The following is an 18,817-nucleotide window of genomic DNA, read 5'->3' on the forward strand; positions in this document are numbered from 1 at the left end:
ACCTGACTGGAAATCTCTCCAAATTGAACTACATAGTATCAAAAAAGGGGAGCTACACAAAGGATTGATAAAAAACCCCACTTTACTAAATACACAATACAAGTAAAAAAAACCTCCTTTGTTAACGATATGTTAGTCATAAATGATACTTAAAAGTGTCATTAATATTTACTCTTGGTTAACAGTTGCTTGTTTTACCGACTAACATGTTTTGTGGATATACATATGATTAGTCATCTCTGTGTGTCCGCTTGAAAAAGAAAAGTTCATTTCTCTGTGCCATCTTCAGTTTCACTGTCTTCACTATCACTGTCTCTTCCAGGATGCTCAGGCATTTTCCGATGCTCCTCCTCAATTTCCTCTGCTACCTTTTGTTTCTCATTGAAAACTTTCTCTTCTGCAGTTTCCATTGGTGTGGGTTTGACTTCAGTTTCTGTTTCCATTTCAAGATCTTTGCTCTGAACTTCTTCACTTTCCTGAGATTGAAGTGTTTCAATTTCTTCAACAAGTGTTGGAGGAGGCAGCAAGTTTTGCTAGTAAGAAAATTAAACAATTCATTATGAAAATGCCTGCTTTTTGTTTTATGAACAGACCCATATTTGAATGCAATTCAGGACAACCTAGGCATCTTAAATCAGAAGACTTCAATACAATTCAATAATGTACCAGCATGTGAATACAGGTATTGCTGCTCAAGAATTCCATGTGTACTGCTTGCTGATTATAATTACAATTAATCTACTTAATAGCATACTGTCATTGGTTTTAGATATGTAATAAAATATTCTTTGACGTGAGATTCTACAAGTGAGAGATGCAATTTTAAAAAGGCTAGCTACAAATGAGGTGATTCACAGAAGTCTTATAAAGGAATCTGATTATTAAAAGAATATTTAAGAATTATTGGAGAACAGGTGATGTCCCTGCAGTCTGGAGGTAGGAAAATGTTGTCCCCATCTTTTTAAAAAAAAAAAAGGGGGGGGGGGAGAAAATCTAGGTAACTACTGACTGGTCCTAGAATGGATAATTAAATGGTTGGTTTGTGAGCACTTAGAAAGAAAGGATGCTGTGATTACGAAGACTCAGCATGGGTTTCTAAAAAACCAAGTCTCATTTCTTTTTTGATTGAGTTACAAGCTTGGTGGATCAAGGGAATGCTGTGGACATAGTGTTTCTTGATTTCCTTAAGGCTTTTGACAAAGTCCCCCATGATATTCTTGCAGAGAAGCTGGTAAAATGTGGGCCGGAAAAGAAACTGTTAGATGGATTTGTAGCTAGTTGACTGACCAAACCAAAAGAGTATTCACTAATGGTTTCTCATCATACTAGGAAGAAGTGACAAGTGGGGTGCTGCAGGGTTCTGTCCTGGGCCTATTGCTGTTCGGCATTTTAATAAATGACTTTGATGAAGAAATCATCGGATTTTCAGATGACGCCAAACTGGGATGGGTAGCTAATGCCGCAGTAGACAGAATCGGGATTCAATATTAGTTTAACAGATTTGAGAACTGGGTCAAAACTAACAAAATGAATTTCAATAGGGACAAATGTAAGGCTCTGCACTTAGGCAGGAAGAACCAGCTGCACAGGATCCAGGGGTCTTAGTAGATCACAAGCTTAACATGTCAATAGTGTGATGCAGCAGCAAAAAAACAAGTGAATGTTATTCTAGGCTGTATCAACAGAAGTATAGTGTCTTGATTGAGTAATACTCCTGCTCTATTTTGCCTTGGTCAAACCATGCCCATAGTACCGTGTTCATTTCTGGGTACTACAATGAAGGATATTGACAAGCTGGAACGTGTGCAGAGGAGGGCGACCAATATTATAAACAGTCTGGAAATAAAATCTTATAAGGGAATTGGGTATGTTTAGCCAGGTAAAGAGGAGACTGAGAGGAGATATGATAGCCATGTTCAAATGTCTTAAGGGCTGTCACATGGAGGAGGGAGGATGCTTGTTTTCTCATGCTCCAGAGGGTAGGTCCTGAACCAATGGCTTCAATTTACAAGAAAGGAGAGTCTGGCTAAACATTAGGAATAGCTTTCTGACAGTAAGAGCTGTTCGACAGTGGAATGGACTCCCTTGGGAAACCTCCTTACTTGGAGATTTTTTAGCAGAGGTTGGGTGGCCATCTGTCATGGATGCTTTAGTTGAGATTCCAACATTGCAGGGTGTGGACTACTAGATGACACTTGAGGTACCTTCCAACTCTAAAAATCAATGACTCTATGTGGGGGATGAGAACAGTATAAAGAATTATGTTATTTTACTTATAGTACTTTTGTGAAGAGAATGCATGGCCTGAGAGTTTACATAGCTCCCATTGAGTTAGACTTTCTCCCTGAATTGTGCTTTCGCAGCAGGAATCCCATCATTGTGAGACTCTAGAGATGTTAACCCTCCCCCTTCCATCAGTACACTGACTGGGGGAACGTCCTGAAATTCACAATTCCTGCCGCCTCCTTTCACTGTATGTAGGAAGTAGAATTCAAACCAAGAAACTCCATTTGAGACTTTTGCTTCAGATGTTACATTCTAAGGACAATACAGGGAACAAAGGACAGGTGGGAAAACCACAGTGGCTGATTCCAGAGTTGCTGCTCAAGGTACAAGGCAATATAACATTTGAACAGGCTCTACTAGCACTGGGAAGAAAATGTCAATGTTTATTGGGTTTGTTGACCTACGGAGCACTGTAAAGCGACCTGAGATGCCAAGGGAAGTTGTATGAGTGTTGTTCTGTTGTACGAGATGGAGGTATGGCAGCAGAACATAAACAGAGATGTTCTGCTGGCAGAAGGAGAGGGGGAAAGTGCATGTGTGGATAACCCACGTCCAAAGTCTGCTCATTTCCCCCAAACCCTCACAAAAATGTCACAGCTCTCTGCTAGCTCTGGAGTTGGCACAACTAATTTTCTCACAGTAGTCAAAAGAAAAATGGTGCCACAATGAAACAGCATGGCAGTGGATGTGGCACTCATTCTATAGGCTGATTGCCAGGGTCTTATCCCCTGACCCTGGTATAAATTTGAGTTAGAATTGTTCTGGCCAACTAAGACCAGACATATCCAGTAGAATTCTAGTATTAAAACACTGTTATTGTTGTTTGCCTGGATTGTGGTATATGTGTTGCATGTATTTATGAAATAACAATGGAACTTTTTAAAATAAAAAAATCCATTACCAACTCTGGAAAGATAGCAGAGAACCCCACCCACCTTCCTCCACATCTCTTCCACTATTCCATTTCGTTGTTCCAATGAGCTCTTTCACACTAGCATTTCCACACACTATTAAACTGAAATTGCATCTGCTATTAACTCATGTTTCTGACAGCCATGTCACGGAGAGGAGAGATTTCAAGAACGACACTCAAACTTTGAAATTACTATATCTGGCTCTCTTAATATGTGGCCAAAATGCTATTTTGGGGAGACTAATTATAGGGATTAAGGAAAGCTGAATCTCTCAAATAAGGGATTCCTTTGTCCCTGGAAAAATATATATTTCATGCTGCCGGATACAAAATGAGACTCCTTCTGCGATGCAGCTGGTATCCATGCATGATAACGGTTATTCGATTCTTTTTGTAAGTATGGACTAATGTGATGGTAAAAATAACATCTCAGTAGTGCTACAGAGAATACATACCAGAGCATTTGCTGCAAGTCTGCATGCGTTATGGACTTACAAGGTTATCCATTCATTGCACTAATGCCTGTAAGTGTTTGAACATAAACTGAGCGTGCAAACTGTTCTTCAGAGAATGTAGCAGTGCAACTCCTGTTCACATCAACAAGCCTATTCTAGCAGAACAGTAGAACCAATATGCAAAAGGTGTTTTTCATGTCACAGAATGATCAATGGCATCAAGTGGTTTATTTTTCTCCCAAGAGAATATTTTAAGACCGCCCCCTACCTCAAAAAACTATCCAGATTTATATCAACATAATCAGCCAGACTTCCAAATGAATGCTTTTTTTTTGTTTTCCTAAAGACGAGGACATCAAGGCAGTGGTAAGGCCTTATCATCCTGTTTTATAAAAATAGGTTTGAAATTGTTATGCTTCATGAAGACTCAAGTTATGCTGAAGGTATGAAACCAATCGTATGACAGATTTCAGAAACACTGCTTTTGCAAGTTCAAAGGAAGAGGTCAGACATTTACTAACTTACTTGTTATCAAAGATTTATTAAGAGTGCTTTCACTCAAAGAATTCCCAATTTTAAAAAGTACACTTTCTCAATTTTCAGTAATATTTACCTGTCTGTGCTGGCGTGTATTCTGTATCATGTGCATATACATGTTGTACACAAAGTTGGCCATCTGAGGCATATTCTTTATAACATGGACTTGGTGAGATGGGTGTTCTCCATTCTAGAGGAGGGGGGAAAGTACTATTGAGATATTTAAAGCAAAAAAAATGAACATAAGAGCACTTTTGTAGTAAGATAAAATATTCAAAATCCAACCAATAAAAGTTATGCCTTAGGAAGGAAAAGGTGAAGCTCCCTTATACTGAGGGAGACCACTGGTCCATCTAACTCAGGATTGTTTACACTGATCCCTATGAGTTTAGGCAACAGGCATTCCTAGCCCCACTTTACTTAATAAAATTATATATACCACTTAACTGTAAGAAAACCTCTAAGCAGTTCACAAAAATATAAAACAAACTATTAAAACTCCTGAAGAAGTTAAGAACAGGTATTCAAACACATTCAAAAGATGAAAAAAGATGAAGAATGCTGAACAATGAAATGTGGTCTGCATGCAAAGCACATGCTCTACCACTGAGCTATACTCCTTTGGTAGCATGCAACCCCCTGTGCTGTTCAGACAACCAGACTTCCACTTCTGCAATGAAAATTCATCTTTTTCTCCTCTCCCTCCCGCCACCGGTGCATGCTCAAAAACTGCTCCAAAGGATTGGAGATTTTGTGGGTGCATGGTGGGAGCAGAAGAAGGGGAAGTCTTGTTGTGTGAGTGCAAGTCTGCTTGGATACAACCCACTGTTTCAATCGGACTGTATTTACATAATTCAAGACTGCTCTCCATACCTGCCGGGCTGCTGGAAAATACTCCGTAGGGATTATATGCAGTTGAAGAGGGCGAGCAGTGAGCTGGCTGAAAGCTGGAGTCAGCTCAAAACAGTTCTGGAATAGCGATACTCGGGCAAAAATATAAAGCCCAAGTCTTGCTCTTGACATAGCAACCACCAAACGCCGAACATCCCTTCAAGAAATAAGAATGAAATTGACAAACTGTTAGAATCAACTACAATTGCTACAAACTTTGCAGAACTACCTGAATGCTGAGAATTAAAGCTAGGATCTCCTGCATGCATGGCTTGTGCTCTACAGTACTTCTGAGGTCATGGGGATAATATTTTAAGCACCATTAGGTTGCAGTTTGATCTGACATAGGAAAATCTGCAAAACATTTTATTTCCTCTTCAACTGTTAACGGTACTTAATGGTCTGCGTCCCCACCACTGCACACTTTCTCCTATGAAGCTCTGAAGATGCCATTGATCACAATGACCTCACCTTTTAGATACAATATCTGTTAGGGTGTGAAACCTAAGACGCTGGCAAGTTAGCAATGTCATGTGACTTTAAGTAGTCAAGCTCGTTAAGTTGTTAAGTTGCTCAGTATATAAAGAGTGTTTGTTTTCTCTGCCTGCGGGGCGTGAAGCAAAAATGTCTGAAAGCTCCGGAGGTGTTTCTGTTATCTGTCTGCAATAAACCTGTCTTTGGAAAGACAGGCTTCCCTGTGTCGTTATTCCTTTGCTACTGAGACTCTGAAGCTTGTACTGCAACAAGAATCTCTGCACTGGATTTAATTAATGCTCTGCAAAGAGAACTGTTGCTGGTTGCGCAGCGGAAGCATTTACTGGACCAGTACACAGACTCTCTTAGGTTATGGCTCCTTCTACGTTTCTACAGCTGTATTGTGTGCAGAGAAAGTGAAAGCAGCTTTCGGATGAGAGAAGACCGGCTTGGTCGTAAATCCAGCTCTTAAAGGAACTGAGAGGCTGCAGAAAGTTGAGAGAGCTGCGTAAGTGAAGATTTACAGCTTCATTAGCTGCAAAAGGCTAGCTTGACCTCCCGTTGTGTTTTTGTTTTGTTAATAAAAACAGAGGACGGTGGTAGGTTGCTAGTGAAGAGACGGAAGGAAAAAAAAAGTTTAAAAGGCTTCAGAGGAGGCTGGAGGCGTCTGAAAAGTGAGTAAAACAAATCCCAAGGGGAAAGAGAAGCAAGGGCACACAGAGGGAGTAGCAGCAGACCCCAAGAATGGCAGTGGAAAATTTCCAGGTTCCCTTTACAAAGTTGAACTCTGCTAATTACGTGCAGTGGTCTAAGAGGGCTCAAGTCTGGTTGGAAGCCAAAGAAGTGTGGGCTGACTATGTCCAGAGGCGAAAGCCGTTTGTGGCTGTTGCAGCAGATGCCACAGCAGAGCAAGAGGCTGCTGCACATGCTCAGAACAGGGAACATGATAAAATGGACACTAAAGCTAGATGCATGTTGATGGTATCGATAGACGATTCCCAATTACCTCATGTGGAAAATTTAAGGTCTGCATTTGAAATTTGGGAAGCTCTTAGGCGAATTCACCATAGAGCCACCATAGAGCGTGGGGGAACTAGCAGGCAGAGCTGTAAGGAAGCCTCACAAGTGTCTGCTATGGCCAGCAAGTCATGTTTTCGATGTGGCAGCAGGTTTCATTTGATAGCAAAGTGTCCTGAAAAGCAACAGGAATTTCAACAGTCCGAGGTCAGTTTCCAGAGCTACAGGGGAAGACGAAGTGAGAGCTACAAGAATCAACGATCCAGAGGGGGAGCAGGTGCTGATAAGGGACTATCTGCAATGGCAGCACAACAGAGTCTTAAAAGGAGCCAACAAACCTTGAAGTGGGTAATTGACAGTGGAGCCAGTCACAGTTTAGTTCCAGCGACATCTAGTGGCAGCTTGAAGAACTGCAAGACATTGCCAGTTGCAAAAACTGTGACTATAGCAGACAATAGTAAACGAGAAATGAGCCTTAAAGGCACAATTTATGTTAATTGTTTGCAAACTAACCTTCCTGTTTTTGTTCTTCCAGGAATGAAGAATGGACTTTTGAGTGTGTCATGCCTGGTAAAAAGTGGTTTTAAGGTTGAGTTTGAAAATGATGTATGCACCATTTCGAAACAGGGGAAGGAGCTAGTTAAAATTCCCTGTGAGGATGGGCTTTTTGTTTTGGATGAAGAGCAGTTAGCAGCAGGTAGATGTTCAACAGGTGAAGCGCAAGCTAAGTGTGTAAATAAGGCTCCTCATACAGGTTGTGCACATCTACTACACAGAAGGTTAGCTCATATATGCTTTAAGTATGTAAGCAAGATGCCAGATTTAGCTGAGGAGTGTAACATTAAACCCTGTCCAAATTTTCTGGATTGTTGTGCTTGTAAACATGCTAAGGTTAAGACATGTAACTATCCTAGATCTGACAGAGTAAGCAAGAAACCCTTTGAACTTGTGCACACAGACGTGTGTGGCCCTATGCCAGTCAAATCGCTTGGAGGTGCGAGATTTATGCAAATTTTGGTGGATGATTTTTCAAGGGCTAGTTGGGTTTTCTTTCTGAAAGAAAAATCGCAAGCAGCTTCCATCCTGATGGATTGGATTGAAGAAGTCGAATGTAAATTTGACACCAGGGTGCGTAAAATACAATCAGATCGTGGTGGGGAATATGTGAACCACACGCTGGAGACGTGGTTAAAAAGGAAAGGTATAGTTCATAGACTTACCAATCCCTATTCACAACAGGAGAATGCAGTTGCTGAAAGAAAATTTCGAACATTACAGGAAGCCATTGCTGCTTTGCTGTTTGATTCTGGACTTCCACAGCGGTTTTGGGCTGAGGCTGCACTGTATGCGAATTATACTTTTAACAGAGTGTACAATAGCACAGTAGGCAACACTCCTTACTTCATGCTATTTGAAAAAAAAACCAAAAATTGATCATCTAAGAGTTTTTGGATGTCGTGCTTATGTGCTGGTGCCTAGGGCACAACGTAGGAAAGGTGATCCTAGATCTAAAGAAATGCTTTTCTGTGGTTATCAAGCAAACACAAAAGGTTGGAGATTTGTGAATGTAGAAGGCAATCAAACGAAAATCACAATAAGCAGAAGTGCGGAATTTTGTGAACAGGATGGTTGGAATAAAATTCATGGAAATCCTGACATACTATTTGACGTGGTGAACAGTAACAATGAAACTCAGGCCCCAGGGCAGGTATTAGTTCCAGAACAGGCTGAGGAATTTGAGTCTGAGGACAAGGGTGAGAAATCGTTTAGTTCACCCAAGTCTGTAAAGTCAGAATCTTCTAGCTCTTCTCGTTCACCTGTACAGCAAGAGAGACGCGTAAAGTCAGAATCTTCTAGCTCTAAAAGTTCACCTGTACAGCAAGAGAGTGTAAAGTCAGAATCAGAAAGTTCTTCAACTACTAGGGACAAACAGGTGACAACTAGTGATTCTGGGTCAGAGGGGGAAACTGAAGGAACATCACAGGAACTGTTAAGGCGTTCCAAGCGTGCCAACAAAGGTATACCTCCTGAAAGGTACCAAGCTATTAGTGTTTGGGCTGGTTTGGCAAATTGCGAACCTGAAAGTTTTGAGGAGATTGAGCAATTACCCCAGGAGGAGGCCAGTAGGTGGCGTGAGGCCATGCAAAAAGAGTTGAATTCTATGAAAGAACTGGGTGTGTTTTCCATCACCAAACTGCCAGAAGGTACCAAGGCAGTAAGTTGTAGGTGGGTGTACAGGATAAAGACAACAGCGATGGGGAAACCAGAGTACAAAGCAAGGCTTGTAGCTCGAGGTTTTACGCAAAGAGAGGGGTTACATTATTCCGAAGTCTATGCACCCACTTCAAGGAGTGAAACCCTACGGGCACTATTAGCAGTTGCTGCTCAGAAAGGGTTCAAAGTGAATCAATTTGATGTCTCTACAGCTTATCTTCATTCAGACTTGGCTGAAGAGCTCTATATGGAGCTTCCGCCAGGATTGAAAGTTGGTAAATCAAATCAGGTATGGAAACTACATAAATCTATTTATGGACTCAAGCAATCTGCTCATAATTGGAATGAGTGTTTGAATGACGTTTTGGTAGGCATTGGTTTTAGCAGGAGCAAGGCTGACAATTGCTTATATTTCAGAGGTTCAGGAGATGCTCAAGAATCTTTGCTTGTTTATGTAGATGACCTGATTTATACTTCAAAGACACAAGAACAAGTAAAAAAACTAGCCAAAGAGTTAAATAAACACTTCAAAGTTAAGAATCTTGGTGATGTAAAGGTCTATCTTGGTGTTCAGATAGATAGGACCAAAAATGGCAGTTTTCTACTGAATCAAAAAGGCAAGATATTGCAAATGTTGAAAAAGTTTGGCATGACAGAGTGTGCAGGTGTTAGAACACCAATGGAAATGGGTTTTGTAAAAGACAATGAGTTCAAGGATAGTGCTGAATTCAAGCGTGCTGAAATCTTTCAGTCAGCACTGGGAAGCTTACTTCATCTTTCGCAATGGAGTAGACCAGATATTGCTTACGCTGTTAACTTACTCAGCAGAGAAGCTTCAAAACCTAGTATAAATGCATGGAAAGGAATTCAAAGAGTGTTAAGATATTTACAATACACCAAAGATTTTTGCCTTGAATTATCTGCTGAAGGACAAGCACAGATTACTTGTTGGACAGATAGTGATTGGGCAAATTTAAAGGATAGAAAATCAGTGTCTGGCTGTGTAATAAAATTTGGTAACTCTCTGATTGGGTGGAGATCCAAGAAACAGAACCTGATTGCTTTGTCGTCAACGGAAGCTGAGTTCTGTGCCTTATCTGAGTTATGTAGAGATCTAGAATTTTACAAATGCTTGGCACAAGAGATGTATGAAAAGGCCATCACTCCAATCACTGTATGGGGTGATAATCAACCGTGTCTTAAGTTAGCACAAAATGGGCAGTTTAAAGGTCGTACAAAACATTTGGATATCCGCTTTCAAAATGTTTGTCAAACGGTAAAAGCAGGAATTGTTAAATTAAATTACTGTCCCAGTCATGAAAATCAAGCTGATGGTTTTACAAAACCGCTTGGGTTTCAGCGGCATGAAAACTTTTGTGAAGAAATGGGTCTGAAGTAATTTTGTTTTTGTATTGCCAGCGAGAGGGGGTGTTAGGGTGTGAAACCTAAGACGCTGGCAAGTTAGCAATGTCATGTGACTTTAAGTAGTCAAGCTCGTTAAGTTGTTAAGTTGCTCAGTATATAAAGAGTGTTTGTTTTCTCTGCCTGCGGGGCGTGAAGCAAAAATGTCTGAAAGCTCCGGAGGTGTTTCTGTTATCTGTCTGCAATAAACCTGTCTTTGGAAAGACAGGCTTCCCTGTGTCGTTATTCCTTTGCTACTGAGACTCTGAAGCTTGTACTGCAACAAGAATCTCTGCACTGGATTTAATTAATGCTCTGCAAAGAGAACTGTTGCTGGTTGCGCAGCGGAAGCATTTACTGGACCAGTACACAGACTCTCTTAATATCAACAACTCCAATTATTGCTTGTGGATCCGTATGCATATTCAAATACCACAGGAATGATAATTTACTGTTATAGGGATTATCGTAATCCACATGTCACTAAGGCGTAGGTTGATCAGTCATCCTTGCAAGAGTTAATTCCAGTTGAGGTTTAGCACCAATGATACCCAATTAAATTTATCACAAGATGGTGTGCTTATTAACGAAACACACAAATGTAGTGGATGCAGTTTGGAGGATTCTACATGCAGGAAAATACATTCTGAGTAATGAATGGGTGAGAGATAAGCAAGGCTCTACTGAGCTCTGCCCGAGCCATCTTTATGACTACTACACGACACTACTTGGACTCTGCCCTTTGCAAAGATACTTTATTACTTACCTCAAGTGGCCAACTGCTTTAGTTCGCACAAGTGAAAGGATGATATAATCATTTTGCTGACCTTGAAACCGGTCCACAGTTGTCACCTAGCAGAAACATGGAGAGTGTTAATTCACTGGCATCTCACTGAGATTTCCAAAGAACATTTGGAAAATTAACTATGAAGTACAGCTTCGTAGGCTAGTGAAAGCAAGCTGGCCTTTTGGTGCTAAGCTGAAAGGCTTCTTTCTGAAAAGATGGTGGAAATTTACTCCATTGCAAACAGGAACGGGGCAACGGGGAAAACAACCTTCTTCATAATGGAAACTCCCAGTTGACTGTGCATGCACAAACACAGCTTCTGAGTTAGGGATGGAGGAAAATTTTGTTCGTCTGCATTTTTAAGCAAACAGACCTGACTTATACCTCCCAGACTAAGATACAAATTAGAATGTAATTATCCTTTGGATTTCTTACTTTTCTGAATTTTTCCAAAATGTCTACTTTGGGATAGATTCCTCAAGAAATGTGTACACTGGGACAACATACATATTTAAGTATGTACTTCAATACAAATCTTTTTTATTTATTTAAAAATCCACATATTAATGAGGAAATGGGATGTAAAAGATTTATGAATAAACAAATGTGCATGTCTGGGAATCAAGGAGGCTGTGGTCCCTGTGGATTCTCGAATCACAACATATTACGAGAAAGCATGTGCAGAGGGAGATCCACAGTATCCTACAGTCTCTCAATGGCCTTCCTGGGGATCTAAGGGTTGCCTGAGAACACCGTCACCATTGTTAGATCCAATGTTTCCAAAACTACGCCTGCAAAACTGGAGATTTAGTTGGTGACATATGCAGTACCTGGTACTGTTTTATTCCTGGAATATATGCACCAAAGGCCATTTGTGCAATAAAAATGATGAAATATGCACCAAAACCAGAGATGTGTGCCTTAACTACACTGTTTTCGGAATACAAAGAAAATGCATACTTTGCTTATTTAAAATTTAATGTTTTCATCAAAAAACATCTGTGCAAAATTTAAGAGGCGTCGTATATCATGTTCTTGCATAGTAATGTGATTCCTGAAATGTAGCTACTAATGGTTACAATTTTCCTAATCTTAATTGATGTTGCTTATAAATACCGCTATGGGGCAAGCCTTGGCAAAAGCCTATGCAATGTAATTAGCCATTATAACATCTTGTGCTCTATTTCCGGGCTTATTTTTGCTTTTGAACAAGTCTTGAATAATTAAAATATTCTCCTTCAAGATACAAAGCTATGCCTTTTGTGAACTAATGACTCAAAAATCCATTTGCATATAAATCTGACATCTAATTATAATTTGCTATATTATCTCCTGCAATTCACCAGCTAGAATCTCTGTGCCTAATTTGCTTTTTAGGCTCAACATTAGACAGGAAAAACAACAAATGACATAGTGGCATCCAATCCAAGGGCGGCAATCAGCTCAACCAGTGAACAAACTTAAAATCCTACTAGTAGGTTTGTTTATAAATATATGAAAGAAAGGAATGAAGGAAGGAAGATGCAAGTGAATAGTATCTGGAATGTTACCTTGTTTGGTCTTCCAATCATTGGGTTATTCCCACAACGCTGATTAATAATATCCCGAATGAGGTGTTTCTGGCCATTATAGGTTGTCAAGATGCTTATCTTCTCTGCAGGGTATCCTAGCAGGCACATGTACATGAACAGTGCAACAACATATTCTGCCTCACCAAGATTCTGCAAAGGAGAGGAACTTGTTTTATGCACTTGGTCAGATAATATATTAATGCAGCTAGGATAGAGCAAAACCACCACTTGGGAGAACATGACTCCTGCCTATTAAAGACATTTCCTTGATATGACTTCCTGAGAGCGAAAAAAGGAAATTTAAATGCTATTGGCATAGCGACAATTTTTAAAGACACTATGGTAGTATACAGATGTATATGCACACATATTTACATATACCTCTCAGAAAGGAACATTCCCACTTCCAGCCAAGTGGCACGAACTGCAGCTGGTCTCCATCACCCGCAAACCATAAGATATATTTTTTTCTGTATGCTGGGGTGGTAGTGATGGAGGGAAGATTTCTATTGCCCAGTGCTTGCAATTTAACTTAATATTACAAAACTAAAACTTGCATTCTGTTTTCATAGTAAATACACACCCTGATGTGAGTACCAAAACTATTATGAATTGTTTCCCCCTTACCTGATAAAAGTAAGGATTGGGTTCAGATTCTCCTACGCCATGGAAATCTTCTACATTTATGAGCTGGAAGTCATACAGGAAACCAGCATTTGCTGTTCTGAATTCTGGCAAGAGCTGCACATGTGGCAAGTTACCCAGGTTCTTGTAACGCCAGTTGTAGAGATTGCATAAGCTTTATGGGAAATAGAGTTGAAGACAATTATTGTCAACTGTCAACATGAGTGAATATATTCCTTTACTATTTCTCCATGTCGCTTTTAAAATCAATTTCATGCATGAAAAGCAAATACATTATTACAAAACATGTTTGTTGGACCACAGTGAGGAGCAAGGAAGGAGAACAATTCTGCAAAATGAGAATCACAATAAAAGGAGAACACATTTAGAACAACCAGACTCCTGTAAGGTCTGAAATATTTAAATTGCTACAGGTAATCGCCAACACTTGAAATTGTACCAATACGTAGAATAAGATGCAACACAGATTTCAAAGCACTTAAATGGGTTTGCAGTGAAACAGCTGAAACAAAGGAGGGGACCTTCCTTTAAGCAGCATCTTGCTGCCTGTTTGTGCTTTGAAGTCCTGACTTTGGGACTTCAAAGCACCAAATCCCTCAATTTCATTTGTGACACCATGGGATTGATAGTGTTACGATATAGAAGCAATGCAGCTGCGAGCTGCTAGCTTGAAAACATCACATGATGGAATGTTGGGACTGTTCCATGGGAAACATAGGGACAGTCAATTCACAGTGTGAAGCACCGGAATTAGCTCAGAGTGTAATATGAGCTCTTCCTATTGTTCCTGTACAGGAAGTACAGGAAGTGTTTCTCACTCGACTGCTGGAGCTTGAAGAGAGCAGTCATGTTTTTTGTAACGCTGCAAAGACAGAAATAAAGGCATGTAAATACGTTTCTGTCTATCTATTTCCCCTGCCGGGGGGGGGGCAACAAAGAGGGTGTGTGTTCTTCTCACGCTGAGAAGAATCACCTATCGTGACCTTGCCTGGATCTTGCTGGGGAATGCAGACAGGGAGGTCAACAGGAGATCAAGCCGAGTGCCTAGAGAGTTGCCAGTTACTACTAATATAGGCTTGAATCCCGACAGATAGGTGGGTGACCCTGCCCAACGGTCAAAATCTGGCTGCTGTGTGAGTGCAAGGATTTATGCTTGCTCAACAGAACTTTCACTCTATCCTCCCCCATGCCCCCCCAAATCTGTTCTGCGGGGTTCACACGACCCTCCAAACCAGAAGGTTTCAGGGGAGGATAGAATGCTCCATTGCACAAGCATAAATCTTTGCAATAATGGGTTGAGTGCACTGGATACTGATACAAAATTCCTTTCAATGTTTCAGGGGGCTTTAAAGAACATTATTCACCTACAAACAACGTTCACTTCAGGTTGTATTTGCTGATACCACTGCGTATCACCTGAGTGAGTCACTGAGCACAATTCACAGCATGCTCCTCCTCCATCATTATAGCCTAGAGAAGTAATGCATGATCTGAAAAGGCTTATTTGCCTTCTTCAGTTCATTCAATAACCTTAGCATTACAATCTGAACACTGTAAAAGGTGGAGTGGCTACTGTTATAGTAATCATTAGGCATACATAGCCTTCAAGGCAGGCTTCAATATCTGTATGGATAGTTTTCCTTCATACAAGACCTATAATTTTTATTTTCCTGTTGCCTTACCTTGCTCTTGCTCTTCCTTGAGCGTCCAAGTCAACAGTTGGCACTCCCACACGGACAAAACGCGTAAAAAGAGACTGCTCCATGTTTGAATATTTTTGAAAAGCCATGTTTTTAATGACTGGTGGCAACTGATGATGGTCCCCAATCATAATCCACCGCTTCAGTCGACTGAATCCATCCTGGGGATTCTATCGAAAACAAGCAAGATGCCAGGGTTGAAATGCTAGAACTACTAGTGAGCACTATTTTTGAGCTCTACATTTACTGTACTGTGGTGAACATTACTTTCAAAGCTAGAAAAATGTATAGCTTCATCTTTATTCTGTATTCATAAATGAAGAGGTGCAAAAAAAAAAACCTGTTAGGAAGAATAGATTCTTCTGTACTACAACACTGTCACTTGCAGTCTTTTCTTCTATGGCCACTGTGTTAAGAAGCAAGTAATGTGGTCTTCTTCCCTGTGCAAATCATTCCTACATAAGGCAAATTCTTGACATAAATCTTATTTAAATCCAGATGAGTCCAGCTACATTGTTAGGTTCCTGATATTGTTCCTTATTGATAAGGCTTTCCAGCGTTTATAACAAAAAGTGTCAATTGGAATGTGGATTTTTTTTCACGCATAGTAAAAAAATTAATGTTATTAACCAATACAATCTTAAGGACAAATAGTAAAATAATTGCATTGAAATAATGGTCGTAAACTGAAGTTGCTGCTAGTGTTCTTACCTGTAAGAGGAGTGGTATAAAAGTTTCAATCTCCAGTATCTGAGCAGCCTCTTCCATTAAGATGTTGTCATACTGGGAGGTTAAAGAGAAATATGTTAAGTTTTTGTTTTAATGTTTTTTGCAGATAAAATCGCTCAGATTCGGGAAGAAGTAGACTCCACCGTGGGAGCAGGGCCAGGGCGGGAGAGTGCTAGAGTTCTGTCTAGTCAAGTTGAGTGGGATCAATTCCAATCTGTTACCTCAGAGGATGTGGACAGGCTGCTTGGACGAGTGAAACCAACCACCTGTCTCCTGGATCCTTGCCCATCCTGGCTTATAAAAGGTAGCCAGGAAGGACTGGGCGATGGGCTTCGTGGGGTGGTGAATGCTTCCCTCCGTGAGGGAGCCTTCCCAGACCCACTGAAAGAGGCGGTTATTAAACCGCTTCTTAAAAAACCATCTTTAGATGCGGCCACGATGGCCAACTATCGCCCAGTCTCAAATCTTCCATTCTTGGGCAAGGTGATAGAGCGAGCAGTTGCCGAACAACTCCAGGCACGCCTGGAAGAAGCGGACCATTTGGATCCCTTCCAGTCGGGATTCAGGCCTCATCATGGGACTGAAACTGCCTTGGTCGCACTGGTTGATGATCTCCGGCGGGCTAGGGACAAAGGTGAGAGCTGTTTCCTAGTTTTGCTGGATCTCTCAGCGGCGTTTGATACCATCGACCATAACATCCTTCTGGACCGTCTTGAGGGGCTGGGAGCTGGGGGCACTGTCCTACAGTGGTTCCGCTCCTTCCTCCTGGGCCGTGTTCAGAAAGTGGTGGTGGGGGATGAGTGTTCAGACCCCTGGGCTCTCACTTGTGGGGTGCCTCAGGGTTCTGTCCTCTCCCCCATGCTTTTCAACATCTACATGCAGCCACTGGGAGAGATCATCAGGAGGTTTGGGCTGGGTGTTCATCAGTATGCAGATGATACCCAGCTCTACCTCTCTTTTAAATCAGAACCAGTGAGGGCAGTGAAGGTCCTGTGTGAGTGTCTGGAGGCGGTTGGAGGATGGATGGCGGCTAACAGATTGAGGTTGAATCCTGACAAGACAGAAGTACTGTTTCTGGGGGACAGGAGGCGGGCAGGTGTGGAGGATTCCCTGGTCCTGAATGGCGTAACTGTGCCCCTGAAGGACCAGGTGCGCAGCCTGGGAGTCATTTTGGACTCACAGCTGTCCATGGAGGCACAGGTCAAATCTGTGTCCAGGGCAGCTGTTTACCAGCTCCATCTGGTACGTAGGCTGAGACCCTATCTGCCTGCGGACTGTCTCGCCAGAGTGGTGCATGCTCTGGTTATCTCCCGCTTGGACTACTGCAATGCACTCTACGTGGGGCTACCTTTGAAGGTGACTCGGAAACTACAACTAATCCAGAATGCGGCAGCTAGACTGGTGATTGGGAGCGGCCGCCGAGACCATATAACACCGGTCTTGAAAGACCTACATTGGCTCCCAGTATGTTTCCGAGCACAATTCAAAGTGTTGGTGCTGACCTTTAAAGCCCTAAACGGCCTCGGTCCAGTATACCTGAAGGAGCGTCTCCACCCCCACCATTCTGCCCGGACGCTGAGGTCCAGCGCCGAGGGCCTTCTGGCGGTTCCCTCATTGCGAGAAGCAAAGCTACAGGGAACCAGGCAGAGGGCCTTCTCGGTAGTGGCGCCCACCCTGTGGAATGCCCTTCCAGCAGATGTCAAAGCAATAAACAACTACCTGACATTCAGAAGACATCTTAAGGCAGCCCTGTTCAGGGAAGTTTTTAACGTGTGATTTTACTGTATTTTTGGTTTTTATGGAAGCCGCCCAGAGTGGCTGGGGAGGCCCAGCCAGATGGGCGGGGTATAAATAATAAATTATTATTATTATTATTATTATTATTATTATTATTATTATTATTATTATTATTATTAATGTGGGAATGATTAGTTCATATCAGAAACCATTTGCTTACTGGTGTGCACACAGCATCTGATAATTTATTAAATAATATAGTATGTGCATAATGTATAATGTATTTTGCTTATAGTAAAACTTGTATAATTTGACTTTCTGAGCAGTGGTTTCTCATTTTTTTGCTTGCATAAACAGAGCTACCTGAAAGATATGAACATGTCTAGTCAGGATATAGTGAAGCTACACCAAGCTCAAACCTGACAGGATGCTGAATGCAACCAACATTTGAATGAGTTTTCTATGTCTTTGACACATATGTTCTTGGCTTGGTATGCCTGCAATTAGACTTCACAATGTGTGTGGTACCTGCTAACCGATCCTGAAAGTAAGTAAGTAGGGAAGAGCAGCAGGCTCATAGATTGGAGACTATTAGAGGGTATCTTGGCACAAGAGAACATTTCAGAGTTGGGCTGCTCTGGTAAGTTTCCCTCCAGGATGGTGAAGGTGTGAGACATGTGGGAGATCTGGGTGGCTTCTGGGACTACGACCAGCTCTTTACCTATCCATATGGTGTAGTACAGAGCTTCATGGCTGAGGCTTGAGCTATGGTACCCAAGGGACAAAAGAGGCTGGACAGGCAAACCAGTTCCACAGTCCATATCAGGTAGAATAGTACAGTGGTACCTCAGGTTAAGTACTTAATTCGTTCCGGAGGTCCGTACTTAACCTGAAACTGTTCTTAACCTGAAGCACCACTTTAGCTAATGGGGCCTCCTGCTGCTGCTGCGCTGCCGGAGAACGATTTCTGTTCTCATCCTGAAGCAAAGTTCTTAACCCGAGGTAATATTTCTGGGTTAGCGGAGTCTGTAACCTGAAGCGTATGTAACCTGAAGTGTATGTAACCCGAGGTACCACTGTACTGATCTTCTGCCACAATGCTCCTATGTGTATGCCATAGCTAAGTAAATAAAGCTGTGGCCAATTGAATCCAGCATCTACCCTTTTTGCCAATTTGCAACACATTCCTTCTCCTACCTGTTGCCTTAATAACCCTCTAACAGCAGCAGATGACACACAATTAATACAGGGAAGCCTTAGCATTTTGTCCACAGTGGCATTACCTTGAAACCCAACTCAACCAAGTCATGGCGTTTCAAAGCAGCATGCGTGCAGGTCATGGCAATGATCTTTGCTTCCTTCACAAGCAGGTATTTGGATCTGTCCAGTCCACTGCGAAGCAGTTCAAACGCTCGGAATTCCTACAGAAAATAGGCGACAGCCACACTTCTGTGAAACAA

The 18,817-nt window shown here is 41.6% G+C and overlaps 1 protein-coding gene across 1 annotated transcript in view; it reads right to left on the reverse strand.

Annotated features, from left to right (window-relative positions):
• Nucleotides 1–13: 13 nt before the first annotated feature.
• The window catches only part of AQR (aquarius intron-binding spliceosomal factor), a 59,929-nt gene continuing 41,125 nt past the window's right edge, over nt 14–18,817 (reverse strand). Inside the window, exons 27-35 of the mRNA XM_083754842.1 lie at nt 18,641–18,778; nt 15,603–15,674; nt 14,874–15,061; nt 13,174–13,345; nt 12,526–12,696; nt 10,955–11,040; nt 5,065–5,239; nt 4,268–4,381; nt 14–533 (exon numbers count right to left, since the gene is read on the reverse strand). Of these exons, the coding sequence (XP_083610968.1) occupies nt 267–533; nt 4,268–4,381; nt 5,065–5,239; nt 10,955–11,040; nt 12,526–12,696; nt 13,174–13,345; nt 14,874–15,061; nt 15,603–15,674; nt 18,641–18,778 (1,383 nt within the window). The 3' untranslated portion in view covers nt 14–266. The remainder of the gene's footprint in view (nt 534–4,267; nt 4,382–5,064; nt 5,240–10,954; nt 11,041–12,525; nt 12,697–13,173; nt 13,346–14,873; nt 15,062–15,602; nt 15,675–18,640; nt 18,779–18,817) is intronic.

This window comes from Podarcis gaigeae (assembly GCF_964106915.1).
Source record: "Podarcis gaigeae genome assembly, chromosome: 1".
NCBI lineage: Eukaryota > Metazoa > Chordata > Lepidosauria > Squamata > Lacertidae > Podarcis > Podarcis gaigeae.